Here is a 13,842-nt window from a genome sequence, read left to right on the forward strand (position 1 = left end):
TCTGGGTGGGTGGGTGGGTGTCTGTCTGGGTGGGTGGGTGGGTGTCTGTCTGTCTGTCTGTCTGTCTGGGTGTCTGTCTGGGGGGGTAGGTGTCTGTCTGCCTGCCTGTCTGCGGTTGTCCTACCTGTTGGCCTTGTAGTCTCTGCTGAAGCTGCATCCTCATGGGTTTGGTTGCGCTGATCATCCTGGGTCTCATCAGGTTGCTGCGGGGGTGAACCATGCCCCCCATCCCCGGGAAGCTGCCCCCCTGGCCCATTTGGGAGAGCATGGGGCCAAAGCCCCCCTGTTGGGGCTGTCCCTGCATGGGGCCCCCGCCGTAGGCTGACTGCATGGCCATGGAGGGGGGTCCGGGGTAGCCCTGGCCGTACAGGGGCTTCTGCTCCAGCACCATGGAGGGGTCCTGGCCTGGGAAGGGCTCCGCGTGCTGCTCTGGCCCCTGGCCCTGGCTGACCAGGTCGGGGATGCCCAGGGCCCGGTCAATCTCCTCCAGAGCGATGCCGTCCGTGTTGTTGAGCAGGGAGTCCAGCTGGTCCAGCAGTGCCCGCTCGTCACTCTGACCCTCGCTGGTGGTGGGTGGAGCCAGGAGCTCATCCAGGGCGTTACCAAACTGACGCCTGAACACACACACACACACACACATACACACACACAGAGAACAATTAATATAATGACATTTTCGCTACCAATTGGCCTGGTATGAATCATATTATAAAAAATATAATATTTTTATGGAGGTCAGAGGGTCAATACCTGCTGTGGTTGCTGTCCATTCCCATCACACTGTCGGGCCAGGAAGGAGACTGGTTGGGTTGGCCCTGCTGATTGAACGGACTCATCCCCATACCCATTTCACCAGATCCTCCTGCACACACAGATATCCTCTCAGAATCAACTACTACACATGACAGACACATACGTCAGCGTCCGCCATCTTCATTTTATAACCACACACCACCCGACACACAGACACGCACGTACATACGCATGCACGGACATACCCATGTCCATTAGCTGTTGCTGCAGCATGGACCTAGTGCCTGGAACGCTGTTGGACCTGGCAACCATGGGCCCTCCTCCCATCATGCTTTTGGAGTTGTAGTCCTTGCCAGGGCGCATCATGGAGGGGTGACCAGCCGAGCCCACCGGGCTGGTGCTGGAGCGGGGCATCCCCCAATCCCCTGAACCACCCATGGGAGAACGCTGTGGAACCCCCATGCCCCTGTTCATTGGCCCTGAGGGAACACAAAACACCCACATTAGATGTCTTTTTTTTTCTTACAGAGTATGGCACTGACTGAAACCCAGACCTAGTTAGTGGAGTGGGAGTGAGATAGAAGAGTGGAGAGAGACAAAGCCAGGGGCAGTGAAATAACTGAATGAGTTACTTGTTCCAACGCCTCGCGGACACACACCCATGTTCCCTGGGTATCCCTCTGGGCTGCCCATCATGTTCTCCTGTTTAATGAGCATGGGCCGCCTCCCTGCTCCTCCAGGACCCCCAGGGGGTTTAGCATCCGCTGACATGGCCCTCTGGAAGCGGCCAACGGGCATCCCCGGACTCCCTGAACATACGCACACAAAGGGACAAACACATATACACAACCACAAAGGGACACAACAGGTAAAGCAGATTAATGTTAAGCTCAATTTAAATCTATGCCAAAACAGCTCAATGCAAAACTGAAGGGGTGTGCGTCTTCGATATGAACACAACAGAGAGCAGGGAATCGTTCCTTGGACATTAAGGAAAGCGTCTCATTCTCTGTGAAGCCGGGGGAGGGGGCAGTGCTATCGCTTTGTTCCTGAAAGGCCAGACCAGGGCTATTCAACTCAGTTCCTTGAGAGCTGAACCACTTGGTTTTCATCCTTTCCTGAAAGGGGAATGACTTTGACCAGAGACAGTAGGTTTGTGCAATAAACTACAAGATAGACAAGAAAAGTGTTAGGGCCCCACAGAACAGGAGTTGAATAGCCCTGGGCTGGGCTACACATCCAAGTCACCTATTTTTCATTACTAACTCAATATAATCTCAGTGACTGTTGAAAATGCATAAAAGGAAAATATCTGCCTGGGACAAAAGGTTATAATTGACTGGCCAGTACACTCATATTTGCCAGTACACTCATATGTATATTTTTTCATAATGAATTATTTCAGGCTAACTGGCCTCCTAAGTTGTTGTTTTTTTGCCAAAGGATATTTCCTTGCTTTTATCACTATTGCCCCATTATAAATTAAAGTACCTTTAAGTTTGTCTATTGCTTAATGTTTCTACCTTGTAGGTTGTCATCGAGGCCACCCGGGGCCTTGTTTCCTCCTTCGTTAGCCCCTCCATCTCCCTGTTCAGGGTAAAACTCGGAGCCAGAACCCCTCAGACCTCCTAGGATCGACTCCAGGTTCTCCAACTGGGAAAAGATGGATCCACATGCATCAGCCACCACCCGGTATCACACTCACACATATCTACATAGGTTAGGAACTTAGGAAGGCCAGTGGCTAACGATAAGTGCTACTATATTATTCAGTGTAATACTCATGTCATGCCATTATCAGAGCTACCTCGTCAGGTGGCTCAGACTTGATCTTGCTCTCCGGATGTTCAGGCGTGTGGCCGGGACCAGGGCCTCTAGGTGGGGGGCCGGCTGAGGCTCCTGGGGGCCCCTTTCCCTCTAACTCCTTAGGCTTGGGCTTCACGTCCACCGGCTCTTTAGTGTCCTTGTTGAGGAGGTAGTGGAGGAGTGCGTGGGTCTTCTCCTTCTTTGGGCTGTGTTGCTCCTGCTTGGTTTCCGTCACTCCTCCAGCTGCCGGTACCCCCCCAGGGGTCTCTCCTGGGATCTCCTGACCCCCCAGGGTTACCTTTCCAGTGGCCTCGGCCGTGATCTTGGCCACCTCGTCGGGCGTGTTGCTGTTCTGCAGCAGCTTGTGGAGGATCTTGTGCTTTTCCTGCAGCGACGCCGTGTAGTGGGCCGAGGCTAGAGCGTTGGCCAGAGCTGCGCCCCCGGGGCCTGACGACTGGCTCTGACTGCCGGATGCCGAGGATGAGGAGGACACTCCGGTAGAGGAAGGGCTGGTCATGCCTCCTGCCGGGTCTTTCGTGTTGGACCCCGCCGGAGGGTTGGTGGGCGGGGGTTGTATAGAGGGCACGGCCGGACCACTTCCCCCCAACCCCAGCTCCTCGGTGGGGGAGGTCAGCAGCTGCAGAAGCTTCTTATGGCCTTTACTGTCTGGAACTCTTCGGGCGGGCTCTGAGCTGGCTACCCCAGCCTCGCTGGCCCCCTCCCTGGGCTCCTTGCCGCCTGCCGCTGACTGGTTGTCCAACCGATCTCCGGAGCTCTCTGCCTGGGGATGTGGGTGGTGGTGGTGGTGGGGGTGTAGGGGGTGGTGGTGCTCGCCGGGTCCAGGGGGGCTTTTGGAGCCGTCTGGGCCCGGTTTGGCCGGCTGCATGGGTTGGGAGGACTGGGACGAGGAGTGGATGCTGGGGGAGCTGTCTGGCTTGTGGGCCGGGGAGGGGGAGGTGAGGGTGGACGGGAGGGAGCTTCCGACCCCCTCGCTGATGGCCTGCAACGCGTTGAGGGAGCTGCTGGAGAAAGAAGTGCCACCTCCTCCACTTCCTCCATGAGGGCCCATTGGGGAGTGCATACCTAGGACAAAAACAAAACTTTTTTTTTTTAGGAACTTCTAGAAAAAAACAAGACAATGGCCTGAAGAAATAAAAAAAGAACTTTGTTGTTCTATGAGACAAAAGCAAATTTTGTGAACCGCCCATATCGGCATACCTCCAGGGGAAAACTGACTGGCGCCCATCTTGGGGCTGCATCGGTTTCGAGGGGACATGAGGAGCCCCTGCTGGGGGCCACTCAGCCGGGGACTCCCCATGGGGCTGTTCATACCCCCCAGTCCGTACCCCCCGCTGCTCTGGAAGGGGGGCTGCTGGGAGTGCTGCATGCCAGGGTGGTTTCCTGGACCCGGGTGGTTCATCTGATGACCCATCTGGTTCATTTGATTCACCTGACCCATCTGGTTCATTTGATTCATCGGATTCATCTGCATCATTCGGTTGCCCATGCCTCCGTTTCCTCCGTACATTGAGCCACTTCCCATCTGTCCCATGTGGTTCTGTTCATTCATTGGCCCGTAGCCCCGGTTCATAACCCCCATCCCCATTCCTCCTCCACCGGGGGGCATGTTCATTTGGGTGTTGGGGTTGGGGCCCCCAATGCCTGGTTGCCTCATCTGCCCTGGCATCATGCCCCCGCCCTGGGTGGAGCGATAGCCATTCTGCTCCCTGGAAGAGAGGACGACCAGGAGAGAAGAGTGAATGTGAGGGAGGTGAAGCTACCATGGCACCTTGGAGCTCTATTCCTGTAAATACCCAGATAAGGTCTAGTGTTGAATAGTCACATGGAAGTGCAAGTTCAAACACACACTACAGGAAGTCCTCTAAAGAGAGTCTCAAAACATGAATAGACAGTCTATATTATCTATTCACAATGAAAAAGATGACATGCTTTCCAATTCACTATTCAACCCTGGAAATCTTCGGTGAGCTAAGTGGCTAACAAGCACAGTGATTCCAACTATTCCACTTCCTCTGAATGCATATACCAGCACCAACAGGTGGTCTGTAGACATTCTCCACATTGGCTGACTCATCCGTTCAAGCGCTCAGAGAGTGTACTGGGCAGAACAGCAATATCATCTGTCTTGACATCGTGTGTGTGTTCTGTCACGATCCAAGGCAGCAAGACTGTTTCCAACTTGTTTTCTACCTCATTGCAAGTGTGTGTGTGTGTGTGTGTGTACGTACCTCTGTAGCAGGTGGGTGGAGATGAAGCCTTGAGGCTCGTTGCTCATGGGGTGACGGTACAGCTTGCTCTTGGTCTGGGCCGTGACGGGGGTACCATCCGACAGGGAGAAGCGGTACAAGGGGGTCTCAGCGTGACCATGCAGGAAGGCTAGGGGCGAATACGGAGAGTTTATATCCTGATACACAATTGAAATATACATTTGATAATGACGTTTGGTGTCGGGGGGTCAGGACAGCGGTCTATTGTCACACTAGTCACGTGTGTTTTGGGACAGCTGTGCGCGCGTGCATCCCTGGCCCACAGTACCAGTTGTTTGTGGCGTACCTTCGTGATAGTGGCGTTTGTGGGACCAGGGCTGTCCATCATTCTGCTGCAGGAACATATGGATGCAGCGCCTCAGCAGTTCCTCCCAGCCCGGACGCATCGACGCACGCAGCGAGTTCTGATCTATCTGGATCAGCTTACCTGGGGGGGGGGGGGCAGATGGTGAAGCGTGGATGGCGTGTTACAGAATACCTATTAGCAGATGCTGTCGCATGTTTGTACACAGAAGGATGTAAATCAAAGTCTACAAAGCAGATTTGCGGAATGTGTCAGAAACATTGGCTGTGTTGCTGTTAGTCTCACCTGAGAGGTCATGTCGTGTGTTGAAACTCTCCGTTCTCTCCACAGCAGTCACACGACGAGCCACACATATCATACAGGACTGCAGGTCTGAGGAGGTAGGGAAAGAGTTAGTTGACCTACTAATACAGGAAGGGAAAGAGTTAGTTGACCTACTAATACAGGTAGGGAAAGAGTAAGTTGACCTACTAATACAGGAAGGGAAAGAGTAAGTTGACCTACTAATACAGGAAGTGAAAGAGTTAGTAGACCTACTAATACAGGTAGGGAAAGTGTAAGTTAAACTACTAATACAGGAAGGGAAAGAGTTAGTTGACCTACTAATACAGGTAGGGAAAGAGTTAGTTGACCTACTAATACAGGTAGGGAAAGAGTTAGTTGACCTACTAATACAGGTAGGGAAAGAGTAAGTTGACCTACTAATACAGGTAGGGAAAGAGTAAGTTGACCTACTAATACAGGAAGGGAAAGAGTTGACCTACTAATACAGGTAGGGAAAGAGTTAGTTGACCTACTAATACAGGTAGGGAAAGAGTTAGTTGACCTACTAATACAGGAAGGGAAAGAGTAAGTTGACCTACTAATACAGGAAGGGAAAGAGTTAGTTGACCTACTAATACAGGAAGAGAAAGAGTTAGTTGACCTACTAATACAGGTAGGGAAAGAGTTAGTTAACCTACTAATACAGGTAGGGAAAGAGTTAGTTGACCTACTAATACAGGTAGGGAAAGAGTAAGTTGACCTACTAATACAGGTAGGGAAAGAGTAAGTTGACCTACTAATACAGGAAGGGAAAGAGTTGACCTACTAATACAGGTAGGGAAAGAGTTAGTTGACCTACTAATACAGGTAGGGAAAGAGTTAGTTGACCTACTAATACAGGAAGGGAAAGAGTAAGTTGACCTACTAATACAGGAAGGGAAAGAGTAAGTTGACCTACTAATACAGGAAGAGAAAGAGTTAGTTGACCTACTAATACAGGTAGGGAAAGAGTTAGTTAACCTACTAATACAGGAAGGGAAAGAGTTAGTTGACTTACTAATACAGGAAGGGAAAGAGTTAGTTGACTTACTAATACAGGAAGGGAAAGAGTTAGTTGACTTACTAATACAGGAAGGGAAAGAGTTAGTTGACCTACTAATACAGGTAGGGAAAGAGTTAGTTGACCTACTAATACAAGTAAGGAAAGAGTTAGTTAGTTACTAACTTAATACAGGAAGGCAAATTTATATTTAACCTCCTAACACATGAAAGTAAAAACTTTGTTAACCTACTATTACAGGAAGGTAAATACTAAGCTAACCTACTAATCCTGGAAGGTAAGTGTTTGTTGGAGTGTGTCAGTGTGTGTGTGTGAGTCATACCTTCACCCTCTTCGATCATGGCCTTGGGCTGAGTCAGGGCAAAGCACTGCATGGTCTCGTAGCGTGGCCCCCCTGGCCCCTCCTCTATAGGTCCGTGGGCGTGGCCGAACTTGACCAGCATGCGGCAGGTAAATGTATGGCTCTTCTGTCGGGGAGCCTCCCCCCCCCAGGACACCCCATTCACTGTGGAAAAGACAAATGATATAAATACATGTATCATACCAGTCAATACCCAAGGTATTCAAATATACAAATGGGTGGCAAATGCAATAATTCCTAATAATAATGGAATCATTGAGAAGAGGACCATAACGAATGCAGATGCTTCCTTACAGGTGTAATTCATGGCACAATTAACAATCTATCATGCTCTGCTGCAGATATAACAATCCTGGTAAGAGGAAACAATATAACTTTGAAATAAGGTTCATTATTAGGTGTCTTCCAGGATGACAATGACCTCTCCACAGGGCAGAATGGGTCACTGAATGGTTTGATTAGTATGAAAATTATGTGAATCTTATGCTACAGCCTTCAGTCACCAGATCTCAACTCTATTGAACCCCTATGGGAGATTTTGGGCCGACATGTTAGACAGACAGTCCTCTTCACCACCATCATCAAAACACCAAATGAGGGAATATCTTTTGGAAGAATGGTGGATCTGTATATATACACCGATCAGCGATAACATTATGACCACCTGACTAATATTTTGTAGGTCCCCATTTTGACGCCAAAACAGCCCTGACCCATCGAGGCATGGACTCCACTAGACCTCTGAAGGTGTGCTGTGGTATCTGGCACCAAGCAGCAGATCCTTTAAGTCCTGCGAGTTGTGAGGTGGGGCCTCCATGGATCGTACCTGTTTTTCCAGCACATACCACAGATGCTCGATTGGATTGAGATCTGGGGAATTTGGAGGCAAGTCAACACCTTGAACTCATTGTTGTGTTCCTCAAATCATTTCTGAAAATGTTTTGCTTTGTGGCAGGGAGCATTATCCTGCTGAAAGAGACCAAAGGGAATACCGTTGCTATGAAAGGGTACAAATGATCTGCAACAATGCTTAGGTAGGTGGTACGTGTCAAAGTAACATCCACATGAATGGCAGGACCCAAGGTTTCCCAGCAGAACATTGCCCAAAGCATCACACTGCCTCTGCCGGCTTGCCTTCTTCCCATAGTGAATCCTGGTGTCATGTGTTCTCCAGATAAGCAACGCACACGCACTCGGCCATCCACTTGATGTAAAAGGAAACTTAATTCATCAGACCAGACCACCTTCTTCTATTGCTCCAGTTCTGATGCTCACGTGCCCATTGTAGGTCCTTTCGGCAGTACAGGGGTCAGCATGGGCACCCTGACTGGTCTGCGGCTACACAGCCCCATACGCAACAAACTGCGATGCACTGTGTGTTCCTGACACCTTTCTATCAGTACCAGCATTAACTTTACCCACAATTTGAGCTACAGAAGCTTGTCTGTTGGATCGATCCACACAGGCCAGTCTTCACTCCCCACGTGCATCAATGACCCTGTCGCCGGTTCACTGCTTTTCCATCCTTGGACCACTTTTGATAGGTACTTACCACTGCAGACGGGGAACACCCCACAAGCGCTGCAGTTTTGGAGATGCTCTGACCCAGTCGTCTAGCCATCACAATTTGGCCCTTGTCGCAAGTCGCTCAAATCCTTACACTTGCCCATTTTTCCTGCTTCTAACACATCAATTTTGAGGACAGAATGTTCACTTGCTGCCTAATACATCCCACCCACTGACCATGATAACGAGATTATCAGTGTTATTCACTTCACCTGTCAGTGGTCATAATGTTATGGCTGATCATTGTATATGCAGTTGCATTTCAAAATTAATTGAGGGTATGTTCAAATAAAAACTTGTTGTAACCCAGACTCATGCATACTGACAAATGTCCATTTAAAATACATTTTCAGAAAGCATTTTAGAGTACACCTGAAATATATACACTTTCCTCCAAATAATTAACGTGTCATGCATTTTCCGTAAAAGATCATTTGGAAATGTACATAGAGTACTCATTCAGGTGAATGGGTAAGTGTTTCCAAATGTTTGACTGATACGATACATGTATTTATATAATTGAAAAAATATAATTTGGCAATTTTTCTTTTTTTCAGATATTATTTTTCAGTATAGATACAGGCACAAACTTGAAGCCAGGGTCACAAATTCCATTTGAGTCACTTAGCAAAAACCCTTATTCCAGGGCAACTCGCTGTTAGAGAACTGATATGTTCCTTTTTAGATCTAAAAGCAGAAGTATTCACTATCCTTTCGATTCCATCTAAATGGACCATGGGATTAATGCAGACAACATGACCATATCCAATATCCATCCAGCTTTGTGCGTCTACTGAGGACAGGTGGAGCCGAGCAGAGAGGAGACCAGGTAGCCAGAAAGTGACACCCAGTCATCTATCCTGATTTGTGCCCTGAGTCCTCATCAGAACAGAGCCACCTTCACAGGGGAGGGGTGCTCAACTGATCTTCAGGCAGAGACAGATATCCTACTGTAGGGCCTGTCTGCACATTTTCAACATGCAACGCCCTACAATGTCTTTCCTCTGAAATGATCGTTGCAGAAACACAAGAAATAGGTGTTGAAAGAGCACAGGTTCTGTCCCACGGCCTCTCTCCTATCCAGTCATGGGAGATCAGCAATGCTGTGTGGGAGGAAGGTCTGGAACCCCCCTCAAGGTTCGCCTGGAGCCTTATCAGAAACCAAGGCCTCAAATCAGTGTGTTTCTGACAGGGCAGGTGGGGGGAGGGGAAGTGTGTCTGTACAGAGAGGGAGCCCTGGGGCATGGAGTTTCTTACTGATACTGAAGTGGGGAAGGGGGTTCACAAGGTCTTTGACCAGCTGACAAAGTCAGCAAAACGCAGTGTGGCCAGAAGGCCCTGCATCTCCCCTCAGACACAATTAGCCCATGCACTGAAGCTGGAGAGAGGGGTCGACTCTTTGAATAGGGAGAAAGTACACACACGAGAAAGATAAACACCCAGCACCTATATACACACAGGGTTGTGTGAAAGTGTGTGTGTATTAAGCCCCAGTTGGCGTCGAAAGTGATCATTCCACAGGAATGTGCAGAGAGAGTGTATTTCATTCACAGAGTCAGAGATAATGATGGGGAGAGAGGAGCGTACAGAATGGGAAATAGAAAAGGAGTGGAGGGAGAGTGAAGTAAATAAACCACAGCTTGAGAAACCATATTATTCAACACAATAAGTTAAGACAGAGAGGAATGAGACGGGCAGGGAGCATGAACAAACGTGGAGTAAGAGGTACGAGAGAACGGGTGAGAGAGGGAAAGAAAGAGGAAGTGTGCGTGTGAGTGACGCTGCTCAGGAACACCGCGGTGGAGATAATCTGGGAGCAGGTTCACCAGAGCGCGCACACATCCATAATTAATCAGATTTATAAATAGACACAGACACACACAAACACGCACAGAATTAACAGCGGTGAAGTGTGGGGTTGCAGTTTTCAGTGTTGAGTAGTTTGTAGATGGCTGCCATGGGATCTGAATAGAGCGCCGGTCTGTTATGCAGTGTCTGGACCAATGAGTGTGACTGACAGCACTGCCATGCTCTGTCTACTTAGCGCTAGCTCTCTGAGTGTGTGTGTTCTCCTGGTTGTGTAAGCAGGTGTGTCTGCACTCTGGTGTGTCAGAGAGGCTCTCGTGCACTGGGAAATGCTCCTGAGATATGGTTTATTACTGGGGACCAAGAGAGAAGAACGGGAGGGAAGAGAAGAACAGGTCTGTATGTTAAACCACATCAATCACATCAACTCCACCATGTCCTCCCACTGCTCAGAGTTGGAAGGCATGCAAAGAGACGTTTCTGTGTGTCTGTGAGTGTGTGTCTGTGAGTGTGTGTCTGTGAGTGTGTGTCTGTGAGTGTCTGTGTGTACGGTACCGTTGGTTTTGGGCAAGTTCTTGTGGAACTCCTCCCGGTCGTCCTCATGGAGGATGTTGTAGACAGAGGTGTTGATGAGCTCCTCCTGCTTGTACTGCAGGTACTGGGTCACATTGTCGGACACAAACACGACGCTGCCCTCCCGGTTCACCACAAAGAGGAAACCATCCAGGGCCTGAGGACAGAGGAAGGACGCAGTCAGTACAACGGCCAATCAGAGGCCAGGGCCGGCACAGCTTGCCAATCAAAGCGGAGAGACATGTGACCTCACCTGCAGCAGGAGCGGCCCAAGGTGGTCCTTGTCAATCACCCCCTGTCCTGTGGAGGACACGTCCGACTTCTGGACATCGTCATCGTTGGAGGACGCTTTGCCTGGACAGATTGAGTAAAATCAACCCTAAAGTCTGTAAAATCCCCAAATAACAAATAAGAAAAGGCTAACATTTCATGTATAAGGAGCTGGCCTGCGTAACCACATCTAACACAGACCTGAGGTGACGCTACACCAATGCTTCTTATTAGATCTCCAACCACCAGGGGTCAGCGTTTCTCAACATTCCCTCCACCAAAAAACCAGGTGGAACAACACCCGTACGCAGGCTCCTCAGATGAGCAACAAGGCTGAGACAAGACCAGACCAGGGCAGTGTAGGTAACAGCCTTCCTTTCTGTCTCCATGCTTTATATTCAGTGTGGGCCTCTAGGGGGCCTGGCTGGCTGGCTGGCAGGCAGGCAGAGACCCAGGCACAAGGCTGCAGCAGTATTAATGCGGAGGCTGTCTGGAGCCGGGCTACAGGAATCATTCCATCTGATTAGGTCCCGGGGGGAAGAGAGAGATAGCAAACACAAAGAAAAACAGCCAATGCTGCCTGCCGCTAGCCCTGCTCCAATGGTAGGGGGAGGGGCAGAAGAGGGAAGGATGGGAAAGTAGAGACAGGTAGGGAGAGAGACAGAGACACAAAGTAGAGGGGTGGGGGCGGAGGAAGGTAGGAAAGGGGTGGAGGACACACTCCAGTGGTTCCCTCAATATCTTAAGATGCTAGGAGCAACCTGAGGATGCTGCAATTTATTGGACTGAAATACAGATGAGGCCAAAATGGCAAGCTAGAATGAGGAGGAAGGAGAGAGGGACCTACGGAAGGAGAATGTCAGAGTGAGAGGAGAAACCAGACCAAAAAAGATATAAGAAAGTGAGAGAGAAAACGACAGTGAGAAAGAAAAAAAGAGAGACACTGATAGAGGGGTAAAGAGTGAAACCCAATGCCTCTTCATTATTCACTTCCGGTAACTATGGCAACCTGTCTCCAGCGAGCAAGCACCAGCTGTACCCTCTTCCCCTTCCTGTTGAGGTTGAGAGACCGACTGTCACCTCCCCCTGCCTCTGTCTCTGACACAGTTCACACCATCTCCCTCCCACTCCATTAGGTTCAGACTGATGTTGGATACTAATGGTGATCCATGTGGACCACGACCAACGTCAACCTGCTACGTCCTGCTGGTCCCCCCAACCAGTGGCCCTCCAATGGGGGAATGAAACCTCCTCAGAAGTACTGTAAACGCACCGGAAGACATTCACTATGGAACGACTAAACAACATTAATGTGTCAGACTGCTACCGAGGCTGAGCAGTCCACTTTGTAAACGCGAGCGTGCACACACACACACACACACACACACACTCAGTAGCCCTGCCAATTTTCTCCAAAGTTCCCAAACAAATACCAATGTCAAAGTATGAAATAGTGAGGAGACGAGTGAGTGATCGATGTGTCTGGGGCTCAGACCACCTGTAGAACTCGGATTCCTCTCCCCTCATTGACAAACATTCTGTAACAAACACAGCAGACATTTTGGCTGTGTGTGTGTGTGTGTGTGTGTTTACTCATTTTGCAAGTGGGCTGTTCATTTAACTGCTACATGTGGAAGGCCTTTGCTGACAAGATCTGAAAATACCAGCCCCTTGTGACATTTGCATCCTTTAGACTATCATGATTCATGTATTTAAAGGAAATCTTTAAATATCCCTACTCACCCTGTTCCTTGATCTGTCTGATCTGGCGCACCGTCTCCTTGAGGATCGCACACTTGTCCGGCTTCACATTGAAACTGTCGATGTCACTGAGGTTGGCAGAGATCAGCTCGGCCAGCTCTTCAATATATTTACTCTCTTGCTCCCGCCGCCTCCGCTCACACCTACAAGGGTGAGTATGAAGATGAGGTTTCACTACAGGTAGAACACTTTGTTTTCACTTGAATTATATTAATTTGGCAACAAATGGACTAATACGGTTGAAACAAGGAGGGACAAGCTAAAATTGTTTAATAAGAATTTATTGTTTAAGTTTAACATTGCAAAATGTTCTTAGTCGCATGGCCTTCTGAATATGACTCCAGTAGTTTGAGTATGAAATCATTTCCAAATAACCTATAGTTATACCTTCATAGGGAGTGAATCTGCTGCATCTTTAAAAGGCTTTAAAGCATGATTTACATTACAGAATTCTGGGAGATGTGGCTCGTTGAACAGACACCATTCTGTAGTTCAAGTAGAACGTATCAACCCATGTGCTCCCATTGTACTGTTCAATCCTAATAGAAACCAGTTGTCAACACGTAATTGTTTAGCTTAACGTAATTTCGCACCGAATAATCAGAAGGTCAAATATTGTGAAAGCGGTTTAAAACTAGACTTGAGTTTAGATTAGGAAAGAAAAGGGCTACACCCCAGTAAACCCTTAATCCCACAACTTTACACCCACTAGGCACTTACCCCAGACCGGGTGTGTCGCAGGTGGAGAGCTTGCGTTTTCGGTTTTCTGAGCTCAGAGGCTCCATGGAGTTGTCCCCCAGTCCACTCATTGTGTATACATATCAGCACCTGAGTAGAAAGAATTTACTTAGACACAGGTGGCATGGTGGGAGAGACAGTCCAAATAGATGTCAGTTTGAAGAAAGTCAGTTTGAATGAGCCTGATCCACCAATGCTCTACCAAGGTTCTACAGCCAATGACATAGGTTTGTATTGGGGGGGGGGGTCACATTGACCTGTGTGTAACATTGGACCCATCCCCCCTACCTCT

The 13,842-nt window shown here is 49.0% G+C and overlaps 1 protein-coding gene across 3 annotated transcripts in view; it reads right to left on the reverse strand.

Moving 5' to 3' along the window:
- Positions 1-13,842, reverse strand: part of LOC105014003 (nuclear receptor coactivator 3) — an 81,448-nt gene that overhangs the window by 8,049 nt on the left and 59,557 nt on the right. For 2 of the 3 annotated variants that reach the window (XM_013136567.4, XM_034295753.1), the window contains exons 3-17: positions 13,533-13,640; positions 12,795-12,955; positions 11,035-11,135; positions 10,764-10,938; positions 6,798-6,980; positions 5,437-5,523; positions 5,134-5,274; positions 4,809-4,956; positions 3,778-4,286; positions 2,561-3,642; positions 2,277-2,406; positions 1,386-1,562; positions 999-1,232; positions 751-862; positions 125-614 (exon numbers count right to left, since the gene is read on the reverse strand). In XM_013136567.4, the coding sequence (XP_012992021.2) occupies positions 125-614; positions 751-862; positions 999-1,232; positions 1,386-1,562; positions 2,277-2,406; positions 2,561-3,642; positions 3,778-4,286; positions 4,809-4,956; positions 5,134-5,274; positions 5,437-5,523; positions 6,798-6,980; positions 10,764-10,938; positions 11,035-11,135; positions 12,795-12,955; positions 13,533-13,621 (3,819 nt within the window). In that variant the 5' untranslated portion in view covers positions 13,622-13,640. The remainder of the gene's footprint in view (positions 1-124; positions 615-750; positions 863-998; positions 1,233-1,385; positions 1,563-2,276; positions 2,407-2,560; positions 3,643-3,777; positions 4,287-4,808; positions 4,957-5,133; positions 5,275-5,436; positions 5,524-6,797; positions 6,981-10,763; positions 10,939-11,034; positions 11,136-12,794; positions 12,956-13,532; positions 13,641-13,842) is intronic. The other variant, XM_013136568.4, reaches the window with a different exon arrangement.

The sequence above is a fragment of the Esox lucius genome, chromosome 12 (genome assembly GCF_011004845.1).
Source record: "Esox lucius isolate fEsoLuc1 chromosome 12, fEsoLuc1.pri, whole genome shotgun sequence".
In the NCBI taxonomy this organism is placed as follows: Eukaryota; Metazoa; Chordata; class Actinopteri; order Esociformes; family Esocidae; genus Esox; species Esox lucius.